Raw genomic sequence first — 27,714 nt, forward strand, 5'->3', positions numbered from 1 at the left:
TGACATTCTTGGGACCTGGACGGCAAGTAATCGTGAAGTTAAAACATGTGAAAAAGAGGGCCCATCGGGCTTGACGAGGGTTCAGTCTCTTGGCCTCTCTCAGATATTGTAGGTTCTTGTGATCGCTGAGAACTGTGAAGGGATGTTGTGCACCCTCCAACCAATGCCTCCACTCTTCTAGGGCCAATTTGTGGAGATACTCCCGGAGCACCTCATGTATAAAATCTTGAAATACAGAGGGGGTGTTGGGCAAGACTATAGGGCATGACCAGATATTCATAGTGGCCAGTAGGGGTCACAAAAGCAGTCTTCCACTCGTCCCCCTCACGTATTCTGATGAGGTTATAGGCACTGCGGAGATCCAACTTGGTGAACACGGTGGCTCCGCGAAGATGTTCTAATGCCGCTGGGACGAGAGGAAGGGTTGTTCAGGGCTCGATAATCAATACAAGGTCGTAATCCTCTGTCTTTCTTGGCAACAAAAGAAGCTCGAAGAAGCAGGGGATGTGTAGGGACGGATATAACCTTGCTTGAGTGCCTCCTCAATATACTCCTCCATGGCCTTCTGCTCGGGTATGGAGAGTGGGTAAATTTTTCCACGGGGCACTGGCTCACCTGGTAAGAGGTCTATTGCACAGTCCCATGGCCGGTGTGGAGGCAACTGGGAGGCTTTCTGGGGGCAGAACACGTCACTGAAATGGAAGTAACAGGCAGGTATGTCAACTGATAACTTCTCTGGAGGGCTTTCTATGGTCGTGGAGTTCAAGGCGATGGGTTCAACTGAAGGAGAGACAGGTTTAGGTGCATTGGGAAAACAATTGGTGAAACATTGGTTACCCCATTTCAGTACCTCACCAGTATGCCATGAAATATTGGGCTCATGTTGAGCAAACCAAGGCCGTCCGAGGATCACATCGGCAGTGGAACCCTCCAGAACCAGTAAATGGATGTTCTCTTCATGCAGCAATCCAATTTTCAGATGTACAGGTCCAGCACTGTGGTTAACACATTTACGACTGAGTGGGGTGCCGGTTACCGATTGAATTTGGTAACTGGTCTTTGTGGCTGTGGTTGAGAGGTTGAGCTGACGACACAGGCTTCCCGAGATGAAGTTCCCGGCTGACCCGGAATCGAGGAGGGCGTAGACTGGAAGAGAGTATTCGGAGACAGTAAGCAGAACTTCTATCGCCAGTGGTTTTAGGTTGTGTATAACCGGGTGAATGGTACTCACCAAGAGACGGGGGGGGGGGGGGGTCGCACGGGGCATACTGCTCGAAGATGCCCCTTCTCTCCACAATACAGACACAAACCAAGAGCAAATATCTTCTGTGTTGTTCATGATTAGACAGTCGTGAATGGTCTACTGGCATGGGTTCATTGACTGGTTCTGGAGGATGCTGGCCTGTTGGGTGGTGGAGGAGTGAATTGCAACCTGAAATGGGAGTTAGTTCTTCAAGACAAGATATCATTTGTGTAGCGCATCGAATGGAATGTTGGATGAGACCTTCCAATCCAGGGGAATCATCGTAGGCAGCAAGCTGTAAGCGGAGTCTGGGCTCCAACCCTTGATGGTAGGCAGTTAAAAGGGCTCGTTCATTCCATCCGCTGGCTGCTGCAAGTGTGCGGAACTGAAGAGCATAATCATTAATGGACATGGTATCTTGACGTAAATGATATAATTTGTCACTTACTGAAGTGTCGTACACAGGTTTGCCAAAGACTTCTCGGAAGTATCTTGTGCCCAGATGGTTTCTGCCCATTGTAACGCCTTTCCCTTCATAAGAGAAATGATAAAACCGATCTTCGTTTTTTCATTGGGGTACAATTGAGGTTGCATTTCAAGCGCTAGGGAACATTGCAACAAAAATCCATTGCACTCCTTCTGACAGGAAACCTGGAACACTAACTGGACACACACCTCACCAAGATAGCAGACTGGGACAGAACACAGGAGCAGACTGACTGGGGATCGCTGAAGAACACACTCAGGAGAAGACACTGCAGGTAAGCAGACAAGGAGGTAAGTAGTTAGTGTTAACTAAGTTAACATCATTGGGAAGTCGTGGCCTAATGGTTAGAGAGTCGGACTCGTAATCCAAAGGTTGTGGGTTCGAGTCTCGGGCGAGCAGGGGGAGTGAATGTCATACAATGAATGTCTCCACCCTCAATACCACGACTGAGGTGCCCTTGAGCAAGGCACCGAACCCCCAACTGCTCCCTGGGTGCCGCAGCATAAATGGCTGCCCACTGCTCCGGGTGTGTGTTCACTGCGGTGTGTGTGCACGTTGGATGGGTTAAATGCAGAGCACGAATTCCGAGTATGGGTCACCATACTTGGCAGTATGTCACTTCACTTATATTCAACACATTGCATCAAAAAAGTGTTTTGTGTTTTATTTAGTTAACTAAAATAGCTAAAAAGGGATACAGTATATAAAATATTAGAAGTAATTTGATACAAGGTGTTTAACCACTTATACTTTAAAGTTCATCTTTCAAAAAATAAATAAATAAATAAACCTGCAACAACAACAATCCTACCTTGAAATATGAGGATAATGACGAATACATCTGATCTCTCTCAGAATAAAAATGCCAGTCTCAATAAAATAATGTAGCATATTGTCCTGTATGCAATGGTAATGAAGTGACCCAATTTGTTAAGCACCAACTAAAAGGATCTCGCCCCGTAAGCGATTCACCCTGGCTGTCAAGTAACCAAGTAAATTTGGTTACCTCTGAGTAAATTTGGTATCTGCGCAACTATAGCATGTGAATATAATGTGTGTGTGGTTACATTGATTGGCTCTATTTGATGCGGAGTATAATGAGGGAAAATGCAATACTGAACCATATAAAACATTCAAATAAATGCCACAAACAATGATGAGGTTAAAAGATGTATGCCTATAATAATATTTGTTTATTGTTGAAAATGTTTTTTCTTACGAACACAAAAAAAAGCTCTCAATGTCTTGGTCAGAGAGGAAAAGGCAGTAAAGCATGTGTTAATGCACCAATATATTGAAATGTTCATATCTGTGTACAACTAATGTTCTCATATGGCTGAATTTAAGCTTATTACATAAAAGCTTTTAATGAAGCATGTTCTTGCCATTGAGGCAAAGCAAGAAATATTTACTCTCGCTAGTGATGGGTCAAAACTTGTCTAGAGGGAGCTATTAGGCTACATTTATAATCCAAGAATGCTAATGCCCTCTTAAAAATACTCTCGAGTCGAAAAGCTTTCTTTCAACCCATAAGCATATGGAAAAGGCGTTGTGGTAGATTTAGTGATTTCACAGAGCTGTTTACAAGAATGCAACCAGACAACTTTTTGAGTCGGATGTGAATGTTAAAAAATGCAAAGTTCCAAAACAATCGTACAGCTGTATTATGTAAAACGTACTTATTAAGTAACTATTAAAGTCTCTCATTGTTATTGTTATTGTCCATACCTATGCTATGCTGAAGCACAAAGTTAGTGTCACGTGATACCTGTTTATTTTCTCAGCGCTGATCAGGGTGGACCAATCACAGTCGCTCGGTTTAGCAGCGGCTCAAATGTTGTAGAGATTACCATAGCGGAATTTCATTTGTAAATCAGGTACCAGCCACCGGAATAAACTCAATCAAACGATTGTTTAGCATCAGAAAGTTTCCAGCAAATAAAAAATGGCCGAAGGACAGACCTCGATGTAGTATTCCGCGTTCTGGCCGCCCAGTTCCACAGATGGTGGAGGAGCTGGTTCTGTCTCAGCGCCATTATTAGCTAGTGACATGTAAATTAGATCTGCAGATTTACGCAAACACACCGACAACAACAAACACACACAAAGGTCTCACGAAAGGTGCACGTGGTTAACGCGATGGCGTAATTTGCGCGTATGCATGCAAGCACCAGAGGGCAGTAGCCGGAGCATCGAAAAACAAGAGCATTCTGCGCGAGCCAGCCTGTTTTAACGTTTAATCCTGAAATAAAGCGATTAACAAATAAGCGCAAAAATTGATGCTAAGAAAACATCATGCACGACATTTCATTTTTTCTTTACTTTTTATTCACCCCGTTATCACGGGATCCGCTTCTCTAAACTGTCATCGAATCTAACATACGCTATTTAAGCCTTGAATATATATAATTCTGCCCTGACGACCTTTATAACCTTGCGTTCCTGTCAATGCTCTGCTTCTGCATCACTGTTGAGGTCATCACATACGACACACATGTGACCGGGTGTGAAAACACGCACCAGCATCCCAACCTAATTTTAAGTCATTTTAAATTAACAAAAGTAACATCTCCGTGCATTTGTGAAACGCATTAGTGATGTCCGGAAAGGATCTTATTCTATTTGTAGAGCAGGCTTCGGGTTATAGGGCCGCTTCATATCGGACGTAAACCGAGATCCATTCATTGACACATTAAAAAGGTTAGCGCTTCATTAGAGAGTCTTACCTGCATATCTGGATGGATGGTGTCTCTTGCGCATTAGAAATAGACATCGTGCATCTGTCGAGGCTGGATCCGCCTATCGTAATGAAATGGACCGAGTCAGGCGGAGCTGCAGGTTTGGAGGGTAAATCGATTGGCTAGACTACTTCCAGTACTCTGGTAAAAGACGTGGTGAAAATCACACACCGATTCTGCTGTTGAGCATTGAAGAAAAGCTACGGGCGTGAGAAGTAGGTTACAGCCATAAACTGACCCTTCACTGTTTTTCCATAAAACAAATAAACGTTTTATTTAAAAACAAAACATTGTTAGGTTTACCAACATGTTAATCAATCGCTGAAATTGGATACAAATTACACACTCGTCCAATTCACGCTGTGACTAAATCACCGAAAGGTGGAAGCAGAGACCAGGTTTTCCTGCACCTTTAACACGAATAAAGAGGACGCTGCTTCCCCTGTATTCAATGTATAGACCTAGGCTACTAAAACATGGTTACTATAGTTATACCATTGCAACCACAAATTACCCAGGGTTTTGCTACACTAACCATATTTTAACCATGACATTTGTAATTAAATTGTGCTTATGCAAATGGTAATCAATACGCCAAAAAACATGGTTATCACACTTTTACTTCAATAAAACCATGGTTGATTTTTGTAAGGGTGTATTCACTCACATGCCCTGTGATTATATAATTATATTAATATATTAATTATAGATTATAGAAATCCATGTCATTGTTATATTTGATAGTAAGTCCGCGTTTCTCCATTGTGTATGTGCGCACTGACGCTGTTATTTTCATTTGTTCAGAGAGAATAATGCAAGGAAACCAACTGGGTAGCCTACAACTTTTATTATAAAAAGTAGCATAACACATAAGTGCAACATCATAAATGTATAAACAGGGAAATAAATAGCGCATCTCCTAAAATAGAGATTTCAGTGAACAACAACACAGAGTGCTTACATTTAACCATCTGCACCAACCCAGAATACTAAAGTATGAAGTGCAAATATCTTACAATTAACAACCCTTTGGGTTTTACTTCAAGAGCCACCGACGATTTAACCCGCAGAAGGGCATAAATCGTACTCGGTTACTAACGTAACCTCGGTTCCCTTAGATACGGGAACGAGTACTGCGCCGCTAGACGCTATGGGGAAAAACTCCTTTTTCTCCGAGGACTGAAGACTTTTTCAATCACGCAGTGTGACTGCACGACCATTGGTTCGCGCAGTAATAAAAAACGAACCAATGGCTCGTCAGGTACTGCACGAGCCTATGGCGGCAAAGCCCGCCAGAGCCCGCCAGAAGGGGCGGGGTCATCTGGCTATATAAGCGGGCGCTTCGCCATAGGAAAACAGGCCAATTCGACTGTAGCGACGACCTGAGTCGTGCAGCTGCATGGCATGGCATAGTACGCAGTACTCGTTCCCGTATCTAAGGGAACCGAGGTTACGTTAGTAACCGAGTACGTTCCCTGTCGATACTACACTCGTACTGCGTCGCTAGACGCTATGGGGAACAAATACAATCCCGCCATGCCATGAAGAGAAACGACAACCGTAAAACTGGTCTTTGAGCAGTAAGGCTCAGAGGGACCAATTATGAGCAGGAAGCATCCTGCAGGAGGCGTGAGGACCGAACTCTTCAGAGGTCAGTCCAGCCTAGAAATCGTTTCAACGGTCATAAGTACAGCCTCAGCACCAGGAATGGGGCCAAGAGCGTTCTTGGAGAATCAGGCAATGCCTGAGGGGACCGCTTTAAGACAGGTGTGTGCCATCTAAGCAGAGAGAACCCTAGCCTGTAAGGCCGGGACATCCAAGCTATAGAACCTGGCAAATGTGGACGGCGAGGCCCAGCCGGCCGCCGCACAAATGTCTGCCATAGACACACCACTAGACCACGCCCAAGAAGAGGCCACGCCTCTTGTGGAATGAGCTCTCACTCCAATGGGGCTCTGGAGGCCCAGGGAGGAGTATGCTAGTGCGATAGCGTCAACTAACCATCGAGATATTCTGTGCTTTGTGACCGGAGACCCCTTGGTGCGGCCGCCAAAGCAGACAAAGAGTTGTTCCGTCTGCCTAAATGGCGTGGAACGCTCGATGTACATTCTCAATGCCCTGACTGGGCAGAGAAGGTTGAGCTCTTGGTCCTCCTCAGAAGAGGGGAGCGCAGAGAGCGTAATAACCTGGGCTCTAAACGGAGTGTAGAGCGCCTTAGGAACATAGCCGTGTTTTGGTTTTAGGACGACCTTAGAGTCGTTAGGCCCAAACTCAAGACAGGCAGGGTTTACAGAGAGAGCCTGCAAGTCACCTACTCGCTTTACCGATGCTAGCGCTAGTAGCAGAGCAGTTTTGAGCGACAGTGTTTTTAAGCTTGCAGCTTGTAGTGGCTCAAAAGGAGGGCCCTTAAGGGCTCTCAGGACCGTGGGCAGGTCCCATGCAGGGACTGTGAGGGGTCGGGGCGGATTGAGCCTCCGAGATCCCTTCAGAAAACGGACAACCAGGTTGTTCCGGCCCACCGACTGTCCGGCTATAGGAGCGTGAGATGCTGTTATAGCTGCCACATAGACTTTGAGCGTGGAAGGGGCGCGGCCCTTATCCAGCAGCTCCTGTAGATATGACAATATCACTGATATGTCACATGTTGTCGGGTCTTTACCGCGGGCTTGACACCAGGCGGAGAAAACCGACCATTTAGAGGCGTAGAGGCGTCTCGTGGACAGGGCTCTAGCCTGTTCAATGGTGTTCAGGACATTCTCGGGGAGATCTACTGAGTCCCATCGAGTGCCCATAGATGCAGGTCCCACAGCTTGGGCTGGGGGTGCCAGATCGTTCTGTTCGCCTGGGAGAGGAGGTCTCGCCTCAGGGGAATAGGCCACGGCGCTGCTATTAGCAGCTGCGATAACTCCGGGATCCAAAGCTGGTTCTTCCAGAGTGGGGCCACTAGAAGCACTTTGTGCTTGCATTCCCTGATCCGCCTGATTACCTGAGGAATCAGAGCGATCGGGGGAAAAGCGTAAAGAAGGAGGTTGGGCCATTCGTGGGCCAACGCGTCCTTGCTCTTCGAAAAGTAAATCTGGCAGTGAGAGTTGTCTTTGGAGGCGAAGAGGTCGACGTCTGCCCTGCCAAAGATTCGCCAGATTTCTTGAACCGTCTGTGGGTGGAGCATCCACTCTTCTGAGGGGACATTGTTCCGAGAGAGCATGTCTGCTCCTTGGTTCAAAATGCCGGGCACATGAGCTGCTCTCAGTGAACGCAGGTTGAGATGAGCCCATAGTAAGAGGCGCTCTGCCATCTCGAAAAGGCGTTTCGAGGTGAGCCCACCCTGGCGATTTATGTACGACACCACCGTCATGCTGTCCGAGCGGACAAGCACGTGGTGACCTTTCAGGACTGGCAGGAAGAACTGAAGAGCTCGACATACTGCTTCCATTTCGAGGCAGTTGATGTGCATTTGTCCTTCTGCGTTCGTCCAGGAGCCGAAGGTCGGCTTGCCGTTGCACAGAGCTCCCCAACCTGTGTTGGAAGCATCTGTTGTAACAACCTTCCTTCTGTAAACCAAACCCATTGTCACGCTTTGTTCGAACCATTGTAGGTTCCTCCAGGGGACCAGGGCTGACACGCAGGCCCGGTTCACCCTGACACGAATGCGTCCATGACGCCACGCATGAGGCGGAATTAGAGGTTTCAGCCAGTACTGAAGGGGTCTCATTTTGAGAAGGCCCAACCGAAGAACTGGCGATGCGGAGGCCATGAGGCCCAGCATTCTTTGAAACGATTTGAGTGGGTAGGAGGCTCCAATCTTGAAGGAAGCCGCGAGCTGCCGTATGGCCAGAACGCGATCTGGCGCAACTTTCGCCGTCATGCAGGCGGAGTCGAAAACTGTCCCCAGGAACGATGTTCGTTGGCTGGGGGACAGGGAGCTCTTGGCTAAATTGATCCTGAGTCCCAAGTTCTCCAAGTGCCCGAGGAGGAGGGACCTGTGTGCTACCAGCTCTGCCTCTGACTGTGCCAGAATGAACCAGTCGTCGAGTTAATTCAGGACACGGATTCCCATCTGTCTCAGAGGGGAGAGAGCCGTGTCTATGCACTTCGTAAAAGTGCGGGGAGCTAGAGCCAGCCCGAAGGGCAGGACCGTGTATTGATAAGCCACACCCTCGAAGGCGAATCTCAAGAATCGTCTGTGATGGGGGGCTATCTGGATGTGAAAATAAGCGTCTTTCAGATCCAGCGAAAAGAACCAGTCCTCTGGGCGAATTTGCTAGAGGATCTGCTTCACTGTAGTCATTCTGAATGGCCGTCTCATGAGGGCGCGGTTCAGACGTCTGAGATCGAGGATGGGCCGGAGGCCGCCATCCTTCTTGGGGACGAGGAAATAACGGCTGTAGAAGCCTGACTCGCTCTGAGCTGGGGGAACTATTTCTATAGCTCCTTTTGCCAGCATTTTCTGCACCTCGGCTCGCAGAACGTGAGCGTTGCTGCTTCGCACTAAGGTGGGGACCCTGCCGCTGTACTGCGGGGGTCTTCGAGCGAATTGAAGTGTATAACCTCTTTCTATAATCCCCAGAACCCACTGTGACACTCCGGGGATGGCCCGCCAGGCCTTGGCCCGTGTGGAAAGGGGTTGGATTAGCTCGGGTGGTGAGTCGCCTTGCGGGAACCCGACGCACCTGGTATTTGGAAGAGGAAATTTGCTCTCTTTTTGAAAATGTTTGTTTTTTATTTTTCTCGCTATAACAGCGGCTGTATGTGAAGGCACTTCTGGAAAGGGCCTGTGATTCACAACAGGATTTGAAACAAACCGGTTTGCCTTGGCACCCAGAACTGAACGGGGTGCTTGAAGGCATAACAGAGGGCGTTTTGGGGTTGGTCCAGCGTCTGCGGGACATTGACCCTTCCTCTTTCTTCCTATCAGATCAGGACGACGCCGGAGGCGCAGGGTCCAGGGTCAGCCTGGGCCGGGGTCCTTGACGCTTTGGATAGGGGTAGCGTTTGGCCGAGCGGGAGTGCTGCCGAGGCTCAGGCTTCTTTGTAGGCTGAGCGGGCGACGGCGCAGGTTTAGCTGGCTGTTGCGCTGGAGCAGGCTTGGGGCGACTGGTGGCCGTTGCAGAGCTGGACCGTTTAGGCAGGAAGTGTCGCATAGCCTGGGACGACTTCTGAGCCGTGGTGAATCGCTCTGCAAAGCCCTCGACGGCAGGTCCAAAGAGCCCAGTAGGGGAGACCGGTGCGTCGAGGAAGGGGACCTTGTCAGCCTCCTTAATCTCCGTGAGGTTTAGCCATAAGTGGCGTTCCAACACCACTAAGTTGGCCATTGACCTCCCAATGGACTGTGCTGTAGCCTTTGTAGCTCTTAAAGCCAGGTCGGTGGCACTGCGCAGTTCTTTAAAAACTGCGGGATCAGGCCCGAACTCGTCCATGGATCGGAGGAGTTTGGCTTGAAAGACCTGGAGCACAGCCATGGAGTGAAGCGCTGAGGCGGCCTGCCCGGCGGAGGAGTATGCTCGTCCAGCGAGGGCGGAAGTCGTCCTGCACGGCTTGGAGGGATGAGCAGCCTTTGCTTTCCATCCGATGGCGGAGGGCGGGCAAAGGTGCGCAGCCACAGTTTCGTCAAGAGGGGGCAACCTCTCGTAGCCCTTCTCTTCGGCGCCATCCACTGAGGAGAGAGCAGAAGAAGAGTTAGAGCGGAGTCGGGCCGAATACGGAGAACGCCACGACTTCGTGAGTTTGTCATGGACCTCCGGAAAAAACGGAGAAGTTCGCTGACGAGGGGCCGTGCGGCGCCCCGGCAGGAACCATTCGTCCAGATGACTACGAGTGGGCTCCTCCGGCGTAGACCACTCCAAACCCAGCTCATCAACGGCCTTAGAGATGATGCGGAAGAGCTCGGCATCCATCCCTTGCTTTGCTTCGCTGGGCTCGGCAGACGAGGAGGGGGCGGGGTCGATGGTAGAGCCCGAGATATCCTCTGCGTCTGACACTATTAGAGATATGCTGTCATCTAATAGCTCCTCCTCAAAAGCACCGAACGAGATCCCGTCACTCGCGCCAACCGAGGGACGTTGATACGCGTGCTCAAAGAGGACGGGAGAATCCACTCTGCATAGCGGGGGCGAGGCACGCGGGTCTGAGCCGGCGTGAGCTCGCTCGCCGCTGAGCGCTTAAGCCCTTTACCCCCGCCGTTTTTTCCCACCAGGTCCCTGGGAGGAAGAAAACGGGAGAGCGCGAGGGGCGGAGTCGCTCTCTGAAAAGAAAGCGATCCGAGCGCGCAGAGTCACGAGACTCATGTTCATGCAGTATGAACATTTCATCTCGCTCAGAGCGGCCTCTGCGTGGGATTTACCCAAGCAGGAAACACACTCTGAGTGGCCGTCGGCATCGTGCAGCGAAAGCTTGCACGAGACGCACTGACGGCGCGGCATTTGCAACAACGCCGCTTGCTCTTATAGAAGAAATTTGCTCTTCTTGAAGGCTCGCCGGATGGCAGCAGGGGACGAGCTGACGTCCGCTCTGATCGCTGAAGCGGCTCGGCAAAGCGGGCTGGATCAGCGGGGAGCGGGGAAAAAAGGCAGCCTTCCAATCCGCAGCGATGCGTGTCAACGGCGAGCGTCTGGAGTCCTGGATCAGCGAAGAGGTCGTCGCTGAAGGAGAATTGATCTGTTTTCCTATGGCGAAGCGCCCGCTTATATAGCCAGATGACCCCGCCCCTTCTGGCGGGCTCTGGCGGGCTTTGCCGCCATAGGCTCGTGCAGTACCTGACGAGCCATTGGTTCGTTTTTTATTACAGCGCGAACCAATGGTCGTGCAGTCACACTGCGTGATTGAAAAAGTCTTCAGTCCTCGGAGAAAAAGGAGTTTTTCCCCATAGCGTCTAGCGACGCAGTACGAGTGTAGTATCGACAGGGAACTAACCGCGTTATGCAGGTTACCCGCAGGATCTTAATGAAAACAACACGATTTGAACTGGTCTGTTCCATTACTATACGCTGGACTGTAAAAACCAAGTATACAATACTCACATGTGATTTGATGACAAGTATTCATCAAATTTAAAAACTTGCAAGAACAGTTTGCAAATATATACAATTCTAAAAGGCTTGCATTCAAAGATCATAACAGCAGTCAATTGTACGGTAGATCTACCAAGGCCTCCAGACTTTGGCGTCGGTGATCAGTGGCACAGGCTGAGGTCTACTGGGAATCGCAGCGTTGCTTTTTTCCGGGGTTACGATTTTTGAGCTGCTAGATTTCAAATTCAGGAGTTTTTGTTGGATTTGTGTCATCATTTTGGAGATCTGTGCACAGCAGTTCTGGCAAGGCTGGGGTCTTGGGCATCATTGAATGCTGGATGAACTCGTTGATGCGATGGCGTGTTTCTGCTTCGAGTCCGGTTTGTGGTAGGCGCGCTGTGTACCCCTTTTTAAAGCTATCGGCGCTATCTGTAAACAGAAATATATATTCAACTTAGTTTGCTTAGACACTAGTTTACATCAGATGACCATAATATGAGATATAATGGAAAAGATATCCGAAGAATACTGACTTTTAGACGGACTGGATTGAATATCGGTCAGGAATCTGACGGTCATCTCCAAAATATCAGTTTTCTCCAGTTTAGAGTAGCGGCAATTCTGAAATGAAAAACAGGCAACGGTAAAAACAACCGTGAAACACATGAGCACTTCATACAGACTATCTAAAACAGCGTGTTTATTCTATGAAAATAATTTACATCTTTGCCAGTGAGAGGGAGAATGAGCTCTTTTAATCGGTCGAGGCTCTCGTTGATGCGCGCTCGCTGGTTTCTTTTCCAGTAAGGGTTTTAAAGTTTTTCTCAGTTCACTTGCTTCTTTTCTCATGGCCACGGTGCGGGGCGCATAAGTCAGAGCACATACAGCAGTGGCGTTAGGAGTCATGTTGAGCTTGCTGTGGGTAGAGGTCTTCTATGTAAAGCTGAGGTTCCGCGCAGGGTTTATATTCCTGTCCATGGAAACGCTCCCACGCCTCAGACAACTCCTCTGCTCAAATAACTTCAGACTGAAGAACAAAAGGAGCGTGTATAAATTATACTCCTCTCTAAATCAATTTTTATAAACCAACATATCCGATATATTTTATTTTGTGCTTATTCCTCCCTGATGGTTCGAGAAATTTCGACAGTCTGTTTATTTCACGAGTTCACACTTACATATATTTAGCACGTGTTAGGTAATGCGTATTTGGCGAGTATGGTAATACATAGTTGGCGTGCTGTCCTGGGGAAGGGCTCTGAGCTCGGGAATGGCCCGAACCCAGAGTATCCCCCAAAAAGCAATGGGTATAGGACAGCCGCCAGACTGAGACCCCCCCCCTAAAATACGCACTAGAGATCTGGTGGGAGCTAGTTACGAGGAGTGGCCAGTATTGCAGGGCCGGGGGAGCCTACGAGCTCTGAGGGAGCGTATTGGCATGCATGGTTAGGCCCCACCGGTCGCTGGTGTGAACTGCGTGGTTTAGGGGCGACCGGTCGGGGAGGGCTTGAACCGAAGCTCAACGGTGTGCTCATCACGTTGGGACGGGTGAGCCCTGCCTGCCGATGGAGGAGCAGTGTGGTTAAGGCCCTGACCAGGAGGACCCGAGTTGCCTGCAGTGGGATAGTTCACGGAGTCGGCGTACGGGTTCTACTGGCCGTCAGCCCCTGCTAATCAGAGGACAGAGGGCGGTTGTCTGGCCGAGGGGGCCCATGAAGCCTCCGGCTTGAGCTCAATACTCCAACGTCAGACAAGTGGGTCCCAACGGCTTGGCAGATCAAAAAAGAGTTTGGGACGCCCAGAGAGGCGACATCCGACGGGAGATCAAGACTCACGACATCGAATGGATGAGCCTTACTTGCGGGCGGCAAGCATAGGAGCCCACCGGGAGACCAGCGTCAACGACTGACACAAGATCAAGACTACAATATCAGACAGATAGCCTCGCCGACGAGTAGGGAGAAGAGAAAACCCGGAACTGGGAGGGCTCTCGCAGCATCCGATGGGAGATTGAGACTCACAGAGCATCGAACGCGTAAACCTCGCCAGGCGGGGGGAAAAGGTGTGAGGCTAGAAGAGACAGTTGGACAGTGTTCGGCGGGTGAACGAGACCCGTAGCAACTGAAGGCTAGGCCTCGTCGCCCATCGGACGGAAAATTAGGTGGGTGGCCAAGACCGATGCCGACGCTCTACGGGAGGCCAATACTCACTGAGTCTAACGGGTCGGTCTCGCTGACCGTAGGATGAAGCGGTAAGTTGTCTGGCTGTGAGGCTCTCGCCGGCGTCTGACGGGAGATCAAGACTCACTGTGTCAAACAGGTAAAGACGGAAAGTTAAAGTTTGGTCAGGAGCCATCATCCAACTGGTGGGCGTGCTCACCCGTTTGATGGGCCAGCGGCGCTGACGTAGGAGGAAAAGGTGAGGTTGTCCGGCCGGGAGGCTCTCGTGACATCTGACGGGAGATCAATACTTGCGAGTCGGATGGTTAAGCTTCGCCGGTGGTGGACTGAAAGCTAATTGCTTGACCGACTGGGTATGTGGCTTTCGACGAGGGTTTGATATTGTGGCGTGAGCAGACGGAAAATGTAAGTCTGTCTGGCTGGGAGGCCCTCACCGACGCCCGACGGGAGCACAATACTCACTATGTCGGACGGGTAAGCCTTGCCGAGCGTGGGACTTGAAAAGGTAAGGTTGTCTGGCCGGGATAGCTCTCACCGGCGTCCGTCAGGAGATCAGGCTCACTGAGTCAGACAAGTGAAGACAGAAAGGTAGAGTTTGTGTGGTTGGGAGACTTCACAGACATCTGTCTGGAGACTGGCACTTGCAGCATGGATGGGTAAGTCTCGCCGGCCGTAGGATGGAAAAGGTGAGTTGTCTGGCTAGGGGGCTGTTGCCGACGTCTGACGGGAGCTCAATGCTCGCTGTGTCAGATGGCTAGGCCTTGCTAAGCGCTAGACTTGAAAAGGCAAGGTTGTCTGGCTGGGAGGCTCTCGCCTGCGTCCGTTGGGAGATCAAGACTCACTGTGACGGACAGGTAAAGATGGAAAAGATCAAGTTGTGTGGTCGGGAGGCTCTTGCCTAGCATCCGACTGGAGATGAAACTCGCAGTCTGGATGGGTAAGTCTCGCCGGCCGTGATATGGAAAAGGTGAGTTGTCTGGCTGGGGAGGCTCTCGCCGACGCCCGACGGGAGCACAATACTCACTGTGTCGGACGGGTAAGCATCGCCAAGTGTGAGACTTGAAAAGGTAAGGTTGTCTGGCCGGGAGGTTCTCGTCGACGTCCGTCGGGAGATCAGGACTCACTGTGATGGACAGGTAAAGACAGAAAGGTAAAGTTGGGTGGCCGGGAGGCACTTGCCGTCATCTGACTGGAGATGGAAGCTCGCAGCCTGGATGGGTAAGACTCTCCGGCCGCAGGGTGGAAAATGTAAGTTGTCTGGCTGGGAGGCTCTGGCTGGTGTTTGACAAGATGTGAAGATTCACGGTGTCAGAAGGCTGAGCCTCGCCAAGCGTGAGACTTGAAAAGGTAAGTTAAAAAAGGCTGGAAGGCTCGCACCAATTTATTTTTTTTTCCTATGAAATGGTTTCGCTATAGAGAACTCTTAGGTCTGAGATGGTGGGGTTGGTGTCCGGATCGAATTTAGAGGAGATGGTGAGCTCTGAGCATCTCAGAAACCCGAAAAAGGGCTAAAATGAAAACGGCGTCCGACGGGAGATCAATACTCATGCATCGGACAGATAAGCTTTGCTGGTAGTCGGACAGAAAAAGGCAAGGTTAGCTCAGCCGGGAGGCTCTCGCCGGCATCCGACAGGAGATCAATACTCGCTGTGTCGGACGGGTAAGCCTCGCTGGTAGACGGCCTGGAAGGCCAAGATTTGCATTGTAGCGTTTGACGCGAGTTCAATATCGAGGCATCGGACGGATAAGCTTTGCTGGTATTCAGACGGAAAGGCAAGATTTGCTCGACCGGGAGGCTCTCGCCGGCATCCGACGGGAGATCAATACTCGCTGTATTGGACGGGTAAGCCTCACCGAATGGATAGGTATGGCTTGGAAGCTGAGGTGATGTCGACTTTTGCCAGCCAGGTGCTAAAACCCATGATTTATCATGGATTGCATGATCAATGTCCTACTATTGGGAGAGAATTCGTTGAGGGGAATCGAGGTGTTTATGCTGAAACGCATAGTTATGCGGAGCTGTGTTCGATTAGGTTAGGTGTTTTTTACCCCAGAATTTCCTTTTAGCCACTCCAATGGGCTAATGCTGAGACAGCGGTCAATGAAGAATTGATCATGAACCCTCGTTTAATTTACGCCGCTTATAGGGGAAAGCTGAACAGATTATTTCAGTGAAACGGCTGAACGTAATGGAGAATTTAAAAAAATGGCAACTATTGATTTCCATATTCAATAAGTTCAAGTTCAAGTTTATTTGTATAGCGCTTTTTATGATACAAATCATCGCAAAGCAGCTCTACAGGAAATTAAGTTTCCACAATATATTTATATATTGCTGAACCTTAATATATTTAACTTATGGCAAAATTGGGTAATTCTGTATATAGTCTGTATATTGGCATCCTCTGAGGTCCTCTGAGGGGTTGGCATTATCTTTTCTCAGGTGTTCAGTCATCTCAGATTATTTAAAGGTTGGATCCAGACTGAAGCTTCTGTCATTCCAAGTTACCTAGAAACAGAGAAACAAATAGAGACATAATTAGCGTAGCTAACTGCTCCCCGGGTGCCGTAGCATTGGCTGCCCACTGCTCCGAGTGTATGTTCACTACGTGTACACTTGGATGGGTTAAATGCAGAGCACAAATTCCGAGTATGGAATACCATACTTGGCCACACACCACTTCCCTTTTTTTTAAAGAGATCAGAGACCATTCCTTCATCCAGGATCTCTCCAGATCCTTCATATTCACATCTCCATGTTGGTGCTTCTTCTCTTCAGTTCACCTCACTCATTTTCTACAAGGTTCAGGTCAGAGGACTGGGAAAGCATGGCAGAAGCTTGGTTTTGTGCTCAGTGACACATTTTTGTGTTGATTTTAATTTTAATGTGGAAGATGGAAGATCCAACTCATTTCTAGGAAAGACAGCCAGGGTTATATATATATTTTTTATCTGTTTGTATTTAATAGAACCCATGATGCCATGCATCTGAACAAGATGTTCAGGACCTCCAGCAGAAAAACAGGCCCACAGCATTAAAGATCCAGCAGTATTTAACCGTGACCATGGAGTACTTTTTATCCCTGTTTACACCAAACCCATCTGTGATCTTTGGAGAGTCTTTAGCCACTCAAACTCTCCTCCTCACGTGTATTAGGATGATACAGACACATGTCCTTTTCCAGGAAGATTTTTCAACATCTTTATTTGATTGGAACTTATTAATTGTTGCCCTGATGGTGGGAATGGGGGTTTTCAGTGATTTAGCTATATTTCTTATAGCCAGTTCTTTCCATTTTGTGAAGCTCAACAATCTTGTTCTGCACATCAGAACTATATTTTTTGGTTTTGATTATTAAGGGAATTTGGCTTTTGTGTTCCTCATATTTATTATTCTGTGGAACAGGAAGTCATGGCTGGACAATTTCATGCTCTTAGTCACCCTGGCGTGCTAAAAATGTAAATATGAATGGGAAAATACTTAAGAGATATTTTACTCATAAGAATTTCAAGGGGTGCCAATAACTGTGGCCAACATGCATTGGAGAAAAACAATTATTTCATAATGTGAGTTTCCCCCCACTCTCAATTTTTTTAATGATAGGTTATGTTGTGAAATTTTTGAATGAAATTTTTCATATTTACCAAGGGTGCCAATATTAGTGGAGGGCACTGCACATTATTACAGTATACATTTAAAAGGACTTTATATTAGCCTATATATTCAGTAATGTTATTTACTAATTCAAATGCTTTTATCAACATAAATGGCGATAGGGAATGTTTTTTTTAATAAGCCTGCCATTACTTGCTTAACCTGTGGTCAAAACTAATTTAGTGTTTTTCTGGTACAACCAGATTTTATTTCTATATTCAGCAAGTTCACTCTTGAATGATTCACGTCACTTTCCACCTGTATTCTCTGTCTGCTTCAACTTTTTTATTTTATTTTGTGTATAAGCTACACATGTAACAGCAGGTTTGACATTATCAATGCCTTATACCAATTTAGAAAATTATAATATTTAAACCTATTATTTGGTAACACTAGATTAGAGGACACTATTCTGTATTAACTAGTTGTTTATAAGCATGCATATATGGGTAATTACAGTTAAACCCCATAGAGAGACCAATATGCTCAATGAAGACCACAGGAATCAAATTTTCAATCAGTTGACAGAGCGATTACTGGAGACAGAGTTCTCCACACTTCCAAAGGCCGTAGAAAATGAGTAAGAGGAGCCAGCCTCAAACTAACTTATAGAATACAGAAACACTAATACTTATATGGAATCATCTGACATAATTTCTACAGGTCTTGACAGTACAGATAATTCTAACAACATCCAACATGTTGTTATTTTCTTCAAGACAGTAAGACAGAAGTTTTGTGCATAAGCAACTGTCGTAAGGTTGGTAGGTGAGTCTTATGGGGGCACTTCTCATCTGGGCAGCTCTTGACTGTTCCTTTGGCATGGCCATTTGCCTGTCATTCTCCTAAACAACACCTGCAAATATGCCATTAGATAAAACATAGGCAATATATTTTCTCTGTTCACATGGATTACTGACACAAACTTAGTAGTTTAACATAATAGCAAATAATGGTGTTATAATGTCAGGTAGTCTCAGTCACAGTCACAGCCTCCACCGTCATCACGATCATCAGCCACCACTTACACCAGATCATACTCAACTGACTTCTGATTACCTGCACCTGCTATTCTCCAATCAAGTCACCTTTAAGAGCACACAGCACTCAGTCAATGATCATCCAGTCTACCGTTCACTACCCTGAATTTAATGAGACTCCTTACCTGTTGTTTACGTACCTCCAGTATTCTCCAACATCTCCGCGATCCCGATTCTCCACAGCACCCGTTCATCCCCTGGATTCCTGCAACAAACTAACCAACGATTATCAAAACCTAAGGACCCCAGAACTTTCTATATCCACTCATACTCACCTGCCCTCAGTCCTCTCCATATCTTCATTGTCAATAAATCCTTCTGTTTACCTGCATTCCTCGTGTCTCTGGCTTGTTTGTGACATATAAAATAAAAATATAAAATAATTATAACTGTTAAGCATACACGAGAGTAAGTGGATACATAGTGTGTTAGTGACCTTCATGGCCTGGCAGAGTCAGCCTTTATATGTCTCATACAGCTATCATGAGAGCAGAATAAATAAATAAGAACAAAGTTCAAACTGAACAGTATAACTTTTTTTTCTATAAAATGCATCATTAGATGATATAATAATTAAGATGAATTATTTCAAAACAAATGCATAGTTATTCTCCAGAAGCCCTAACATGGTTCATACCCTCAGTCACCTCTCAGCATGAAAAAATCCTTTTCCATTTCTCCCCTCATTTTCATATTTCATAGGTCAATCTAAGTATTTTTTCACTTTTCTGGTTTTGAAATGTGCACTGTGTTTTTGTAGGTTACCTTGTTAAAATAAAAAAGCATCTGTAAAAGGCCATGAATGTAATGATGTAAGTATAGCTATACTGCCCAATAATTACTGGTTGTTTGCACTTCATGGAATGTGTTGTCACTCTGTTCCTCCAATTACTTAAAAAAAACAATTCATATTGATTGTTCCTAATTGTTAGATACAAGAAGGAAAAGCATGATTAGTACGCTTACACAGTTAAAGATATTCTTATAAATCCAAGACTTGTCTATATATTGCATATATAGTATAAATTTGATATCAATTTTGAATATAATTATATTGTAGAATTGTATTTATGTCATTTAAAGCTTTAACTAGTTGCTTATTAGCATGCCTATTACCATATTATATTGGCTGTTTATTAGTACTTATAATGTATTTATTCTGCATGACCATATTCTACATCCCTAATCCTACCCAATACCTAAACTTAACAGCTACCTTACTGACTATTAATAAGCAGCACATTAGGTGTTTATTGAGGCAAAAGTCATAGTTAATGGTTTGTTAATAGAGAGAATTGGACCTTAAAATAAAATGTGACCACTTTTATCATACCACAATTTGAATCTGAAGATAAATTCATCCATATTTCAACAGTGAGTTCTGCATCTTTAGCCTGACAGTATAAAGCTTTTGCTTGGATTTAACTTCTTTGTCCACGTTTCTGCCCAAAGATGATCAGGAGTCATAACGGAGACATTTATGTTACAGCCTGAGCATGAAATGGTGGGCATACTCAGTCTTTGTCATCTTACTGATGCTGTGCATACCAAACAATTTCCAATATGAATCATTTTGAATATGTGTTTCTCATAACAGTGAGATTTTGAAATAAATAGAGCACCAGTTCTTCAGAATTCATGAAAATAGTCAAAATGAAATCAAAAGGAGTCCAATCTATGAAAAGGCGTATCTATTCCCTCATGATGCATGCCAGATGGCTTGTTTTTGTTTTTTGAAAGGGCTGACCATATGTTGAAGGTTTGTTTCAGTTTTTTCAGGAACAATTTCAGTTTGCCGAGAGACAGAATATTCATTTTCAAAAGTGTTTTCCCCTGTTAATACATAGTGTCATGACATTTAGTATTTCTTTATTTAGTTCATCATATCATGCAGTTACTTCTTCGTGTATAAAGGGATGATGAATCATCTGTCTGAATGATTAATTACTGCTTTGATTCTTCTTACAGAGTCTTAACCCTGTTAACTCTTAACAGTTAACTGTTACGTATTAGTTTGAATCATTTTTGATGAAAGATTCTCAGTAAGTACCCTCTGCCAGTCTGGTATATACTTGTTGTACTTGTCCATGTTCTGTATAAAGAAATGGAAACTGTGTGAACCAGTGGTTTCATTGTCATACTATTATGTAGTATGTTGCAGGGGTGCTGGTGTTATGCTATATTATTTGGGTGTTCTGGGTGGTTGTTAGGTGAAGCCAAAGAGAGGCCACTTCTCTATTATTTTCTGGTCTCAATTTTATTGTCCAGCAGATAAAAATAACGTTATGTTCATAGAAGGCAACATGATCTGTGCTCGCTGGCTTTCTTTCATTTACAAAGCCGCCACATTTCCTTAAATTCCTTACATGTAATCTCCATCTCAGGCTTTACATTTGAACTAAAACTTACTATGACAAGTAAATAATATGCAAAGTTAATTATAAACAATTTCCCTGAAGATTTCTGTTGCGTGTTTGGTCACCATGGTCTCCACATGTCCACAGCTGCCTGTGGCACAGGCTGAGGTTGACTGGGAGTGGACGTGGTACTGATGGAGTGGTTCTCCGTTGCAGAGCTGCTGTTCCTCAAGCTCACAAGTCCATGGCGCATTTGTGAAATCATTCTGGAGTTCTGAACACGGTAGTTCTGGCAGGAGGACGTCGCAGACACCCTCTTTGTAGCTGTCTGTTTGACCTTTGGAGAAAGAGAGATTTTTTTTTTATAAATTTGGACCAGTTAAAATAAATACAGTTGAAAAGTAGACTCTGAAAATGGTGAAAACCAAAGTAAATTAAATCACTCACCTTTAGCAGATGAAGAAGGCAGATCTCTGAGGAACCGCACAGTCATTTCGAGTATGTCAGCTTTCTCCAACTTTGAATACCATGAAGCCTACAAATTGATACTGATTCGCAGGCCTTTTGTTCAGACTAACATAGGCTACGTTTGAATGTAAGTAATATATGACCATGCAAGTACCAAAGTTACTTACGTCTTTGCCGACCAGAGGGAGTATAAGTGTTTTTAAATGATTGAGGGTCTCGTTAATGTGATCGGGGTGGTGTCTCTAGGTGGTGGTGTATTATTTATTAGATGTCCAACTATTGGGCAGTTTTCCTTGTGAAATAAAATATCCTGAAGCACAAATTGTAATAAAACAAAGACATGTTAAAGTAACCAACAACTTTAAATGCCTTGTAGCAAATAATACTTTATTTAGCAATAAACATTAAACCAAAATGCAAAATAGAAAATTAACTTGCATTTTGTAAATTATTGTACTTTAATTTACACATTTTATTGTGTATATATGTATACCTATATGTATATGTAGGCCTATATATAAAAAAAAAAAAAAACACGCGGAGGTCTATGAGACAATAAAAATAATCATCAGTCACATGCGCATACCAGTGGTTTTGGATGATGCTGACATCAATCAACAGATGGTAACTTTTGGGACAGTCAGATCAGATCTTCTCCCTTTGGCGTCCCCCTCTGCGTCCAACCGAAGACACAACAGAATAGAAGCCCTCCCTCCAAGCCAAAGGGCCCTATAAAAGGCCCCTCTTACACACCCTAACCACAAAACTCTCTGCTCCTCTCTCAAGAGCACATCTAGAGACACCACCCCGATCAAAATCTGATATACTGTTTATTTCACTTGAAAAATATGCAAACGTGACAGACATATATAATAAAGCCCAAATAAAGTAATCTTCCCAAGCCAAAACCAACGCTACTGGCAAACAGCTGTTGACATGCAATATTGCATAGACTTACTAGCCTATACTGCTGCGTAATTCGTGTTGTTTGGAACTTAAAACCAAATGTGTGCATGTGGAACGGATGGGCGTACATGCGGGATTGTGCAAAGCTGCACGTCTCTCTCTCAGCATCACGCTGATACTGCAGACCGAGTATTTGTCTGTGCAAGCGTAGTCATTTCAATTCATTGAGTTTAATAGTCCAAATATAATAGTAAAATTACTAAAATCATTGGCGAGTCATTACATAAAAAATTACTAAAATCATTGGTGAGTCAACTACATAAGTTAACATGAACTAATAAAGAACAATACTTCTACAGCATTTATTATTCTTAGTTAATGTTAATTTCAGTATTTACTAATGAATTATTAATAACACGTTGTGTTTGTTAACAGTACTGTCAACTAACATGAACAATGAACGACTATTTCCATTAACATTAACAAAGGTTAATAAATAGTGTAATAAATGTATTGTTCATGGTTCATTTATGTTAGTTAATACATTAACTATAATGTTAACAAATGACACCTTATGAAAGTGAAAGTGAAAGTGAAGTGAAAGTGAAGTGACATTTAGCCAAGTATGGTGACCCATACTCGGAATTCGTGCTCTGCATTTAACCCATCCAACGTGCACACACACAGCAGTGAACACACACACACACACCCGGAGCAGTGGGCAGCCATTTATGCTGCGGCGCCCGGGGAGCAGTTGGGGGTTCGGTGCCTTGCTCAAGAGCACCTCAGTCGTGGTATTGAGGGTGGAGAGAGCGCTGGACATTCACTCCCCCCACCTACAATTCCTGCCGGCCAGAGACTCGAACCCGCAACCTTCGGATTTCAAGTCCGACTCTCTAACCATTAGGCCACGACTTCCCCAAATGTAAAGTGTTACCCAAATCTTAATGCTTATATCACAGTTCTTTATATTTCTGATTAGGTATATTCTGTCAAACCTGAATATACTTCTATTTCAAACACTTTACTTACACGACCTTCATTGTAAAAATCCTGTAGAATGTCCTGCTACAATCAAAGTCAAAACAACAATGCAAATGTAACTATTTCAAAAGTATTCGCAACCATCAAAACCCAGACAAAAGCTGAAAGGTGAGCATTGCGCGTCTATCATGAGTCTGGCTTAGGCCCCAGTAAACAGGGGGAACTCCACGGGCTCTGACTGGGCACGGCAATATCATGACGTATCATGTACTCCACCTCCTCCTTCATTATTGAGCGTTTATTTGGGTTCACTCTGTAGGCATGCTGTTTAACCCACATCAATATCATGGGTCAGCACTGAAGTTCTGCCTGGTACATCAGCAAACAGTGAAGGGTACTTGGTTATTAGCTGCAGAAGTTCTTTACGTTGGCAGACTGTAAGATAGGGAAGAGTATTAGGCAAGTTTTGCAGAATCACTGAATTTTGAATTTTGACAAGATCACCAGGGCTGAACTTATGGTTAACACTCTTCTTGTCGAAGATGACTTCATTTTTACTTGGGTAGCACTTAAATGCCTTTTTGCAATGTCCCAGGCACGATGCAGATGTTCTTTAAAAGAACTGACATATTCTGACACTGACACAGGCGAACGATTCTCAGAAAGCAGCTGTTCACTCAGCATTTTCATCGGGCCGCGAACCGTGTGGCCAAACACAAGGTCAGCAGGACTAAACCCAGTTAATTGCTGCACAGACTCACGAGTGGCAAACAGAAGGAAAGGAAGCCCCTCATCCCACTCTCTCCCAGTTTCAAGACAGTATGCACGAATCATGTCTTTTAAGGTCTGATGATACCGCTTCAGGGCCCCCTGCGACTCAGGATGATATGCACTTGACATGCGGTGCGACACTCCCATTTCAACTAACATTTGCGTGAATTTCTTTGAGGTAAAGTTTGATCCTTGATCTGTTTGGATCTCTTTGGGTAACCCAAACGTAGTACAAAACTTCACAAGAGCCTTAATCACAGCAGGGGACTTAATTGTGCGCAAAGGAACTGCTTCAGGGAACCTGGTTGTGATGCACATGATGGTCAACACATACTGGTAACCACTTTTGGTTTTAGGCAGTGGACCTACACAATCTAATATCAACCGTTCAAACGGTTCAGCCATCACAGGCACTGGATGCAAAGGAGCAACGGGGACCTTCTGTTTTGGTTTGCCAGACCTCTGACATATCTCACATGTTCTGCAAAACTCTGGTATTGAGGACTTGCACTTTGGCCAAAAGAAGTACTTTGTTATACGGTGAAAGGTTTTATTGACACCTAAATGCCCTGCAAGTACATTTTCGTGGGCAAACTTCAACACTTGTGGACGATAAGCAGCAGGAAGGACGACTTGCTGAACTTCACGGCAGTCAGAAGCATCATCCTCTGGCTTCCATTTCCTCATTAACACCCCGTTATCACAGTAGTAGGCAATTCTAGCTTCGGGCACTTTCTTACAGTCAAGGGCAGCATCAAAACATGAAGTTAATAGATGAGTCTGCCTTTTGCGCAGCAATTAGCTGATCTCGGTCAACACCAAGAGTCTCATGTGGGTTATTTACATCAACACCTTCCCCAAACTCAGGCTTTACCATTAACTCACATTTGAGAGGTTCAAAGGGCACTTGTAAGAATGAGTCAGTAAGATTTACAACGTCTTCAAACGTTTTGGACTGTGCTCGGGTCACTGCACACACAGGAAATGTAGACGGGAATTCTTGGGAAAGACTAGAAGTATCATCAGCTTTACCGTCGTTCCCTACGATAGGTCTGGGAAAAACTTGCCCACCTGCCAGGTCATTTCCCAGTAGGAGACGCACCCCTATCACACCCCATTTCAATAACACAAATTAAAACATCCGTGCCAGTGTACAAGCTTTTCGAGAAGGGCAGTAATTCTTTTAAGACAAAGGACTGCGCTGAGCCAGTGTCACGCAAAATCACAACAGACTGCTGCTCAGTGTCAGACAAGGAAACAGTGCCAGAAAGGAGAAAAGGTTGCATAGTCTCATCCTTAATTACAGACATGATTTGCACTAAAGCAGCCTTTTTGGTTTTAGCCTCAGTATTTTTCTTTTTCCAAGCTTGACACTCAGCAATCAGATGACCTTGGTCAAGGCAATAAAAACAGGAACGTTTGTCTCTTCCACCTGAAGAGGCAGACTTGTCCCTATTTCCGTTAGTTTTTGACACATATGGAGATACACGTGACAAATCTCGCATAATATTTTTATTTGCAAGCGGAATATTTGAGGATCGGCCAGACGGAAACACATTGCGTTGCGTCAAAACAAGCTCAGCTGCTAACACAGCAGCATTCAACAACGAAGTTACTTTTTGTTCATTTAAATGAACGAAGACAGGTTTTAAAATCCTCCAGTAAGATCAATTCTTGCAATTGCTCAAAAGTAGTGGTTTTACTGGAGACACACCATTTTTCAAACATTACTCTTTTCTCTCTTGCAAATTCTACATGCGTCTGTCTCTCTGACTTTGCATGCACTCGAAACTTTTGGCGATACGCTTCAGGGACTAGTTCATAGGCTCTGAGAACAGCGGTTCTAAGGATACTATAATCGAGAGACTGCTCAATTGGTAACGACGCGCAAATCCCTTGAGCTTTACCTGCAGCAATAATGCCTACATATCATTGGGCCATTTAAGCTTACCTGCGACGCGCTCGAAAGCGACAAAGTATGCATCAACCTCAGACTCGCGAAAGGGAGGCACAAGCTTGATGTATTTAGTGACATCAAATTCCTGAGCATCCCTTATGTGTGAGATTACGGGTGCAGGAGGAGAAGAAACAGAGGGAGGTCTGGAGCGCGGAGCGAGGATAGGTTTGCTGCTCACCTCCGCCGACCGTAATGCTAAAGTACGGAGTTTAATCTCTCAGTTTCTGCCTCTACCACTCTAAGTTTTAAATGTAAATTTTCATTCTCCTGCTTTTTAACTTCAAGGTCTAATTCTTTTAGACGAACGGATAAGGCCGGATCAAAGTTCGCACTTTCAGTGGTATTTACACCAGAAGCAACCTCTTCAGCCACGGCATTCATCGTAACTGCAGGCTGTTCGTCAACTTCTGGTAAAATACCATTGCACACAAGTCGTTCAAACAGATAATCCTTAATTTCTTGCTTTTTCTCTTCTTTTACTACCTCTGTATTAAAGATCTCTTATTCAAAATCAGATATTTTTTTCTACATTTATGAAAGACCTCCGTGGTGGAAGACAGAGTAAATGCCAACAAATCAAACTCCATTTCCACCACCACAGAGACCCCCCCCCCCCCCCCCCACTCTAAAGCAAAGACAGCGAGAACTAGACGTTAAGAGAGAAAAAGAGTAATTGTACTAACCAAATCAACGCAGCTGTTAAAATAAAAAACGGGCAGACGAGCCCCCACAAAAAATATAATTTCTTTATATGTTATTATTATTATTTCCTTTATTAATTTTTTTACCAGGATAGTCCCATTGAAATATAAAATCTCTTCTTCCAGGGAGTCCTGGCCAAAATGTTGATTTTCTCCTGTTTATGCTAGTTAGGGAGTTAATGTACAGTCAGGTCCATAAATATTGGGACATCGACACAATTCTAACATTTTTGGCTCTATACACCACCACACTGGATTTCAAATGAAACGAACAAGATGTGCTTTAACTGCAGACTGTCAGCTTTAATTTGAGGTTATTTACATCCAAATCAGGTAAACGGTGTAGGAATTACAACAGTTTGCATATGTGCCTCCCACTTGTTAAGGGAACAAAAGTAATGGGACAGAATAATAATCATAAATCAAACTTTCACTTTTTAATACTTGGTTGCAAATCTTTTGCAGTCAATTACAGCCTGAAGTCTGGAACGCATAGACCACTAGATGCTGGGTTTCATCCCTGGTGATGCTCTGCCAGGCCTCTACTGCAACTGTCCTCAGTTCCTGCTTGTTCTTGGGGCATTTTTCCTTCAGTTTTGTCTTCAGCAAGTGAAATGCATGCTCAATCGGATTCAGGTCAGGAGATTGACTTGGCCATTGCATAACAGTCCACTTCTTTCCCTTCAAAAACTCTTTGGTTGATTTTGCAGTATGCTTTGGGTCATTGTCCATCTGGACTGTGAAGCGCCGTCCAGTGAATTCTGAAGCATTTGGCTGAATATGAGCAGATAATATTGCCCGAAACACTTCAGAATTCATCCTGCTGCTTTTGTCAGCAGTCACATCATCAATAAATACAAGAGAACCAGTTCCACTGGCAGCCATATATGCCCACGCCATGACATTACCACCACCATGCTTCACTGATGAGGTGGTATGCTTAGGATCATGAGCAGTTCCTTTCCTTCTCCATACTCTTCTCTTCCCATCACTCTGGTACAAGTTGATCTTGGTCTCATCTGTCCATAGGATGTTGTTCCAGAACTGTGAAGGCTTTTTTAGATGTCGTTTGGCAAACTCTAATCTGGCCTTCCTGTTTTTGAGGCTCACCAATGGTTTACATCTTGTGGTGAACCCTCTGTATTCACTCTGGTGAAGTCTTCTCTTGATTGTTGACTTTGACACACATACACCTACCTCCTGGAGAGTGTTCTTGATCT

General features: G+C 45.3%; 1 protein-coding gene and 1 pseudogene across 4 annotated transcripts in view; both read right to left on the minus strand.

The window, feature by feature from the left end:
* LOC306849584 (cytosolic acyl coenzyme A thioester hydrolase-like) overlaps positions 1 to 4,836 on the minus strand; it is a 100,074-nt gene extending 95,238 nt beyond the window's left edge. The window contains exon 1 of one of the 3 annotated variants that reach the window (XM_079384729.1): positions 4,457 to 4,836. In XM_079384729.1, the coding sequence (XP_079240855.1) occupies positions 4,457 to 4,503 (47 nt within the window). In that variant the 5' untranslated portion in view covers positions 4,504 to 4,836. Of the gene's footprint in view, positions 1 to 3,498; positions 3,903 to 4,456 lie in introns of those variants that run through there. The other 2 variants (XM_079384728.1, XM_079384731.1) reach the window with 2 other exon arrangements.
* Positions 4,837 to 11,604: 6,768 nt separating this feature from the next.
* On the minus strand, positions 11,605 to 12,381 carry LOC306849292 (transcription factor HES-2-like; annotated as a pseudogene). Its single transcript has 3 exons — positions 12,198 to 12,381; positions 12,005 to 12,096; positions 11,605 to 11,900 (listed from the first exon to the last, which is right to left on the minus strand). The product of its transcript is annotated as a transcription factor HES-2-like (transcript).
* Between the last annotated feature and the right edge of the window lie 15,333 nt (positions 12,382 to 27,714).

This window comes from Barbus barbus (genome assembly GCF_936440315.1).
Source record: "Barbus barbus genome assembly, chromosome: 29".
Classification (NCBI taxonomy): domain Eukaryota; kingdom Metazoa; phylum Chordata; class Actinopteri; order Cypriniformes; family Cyprinidae; genus Barbus; species Barbus barbus.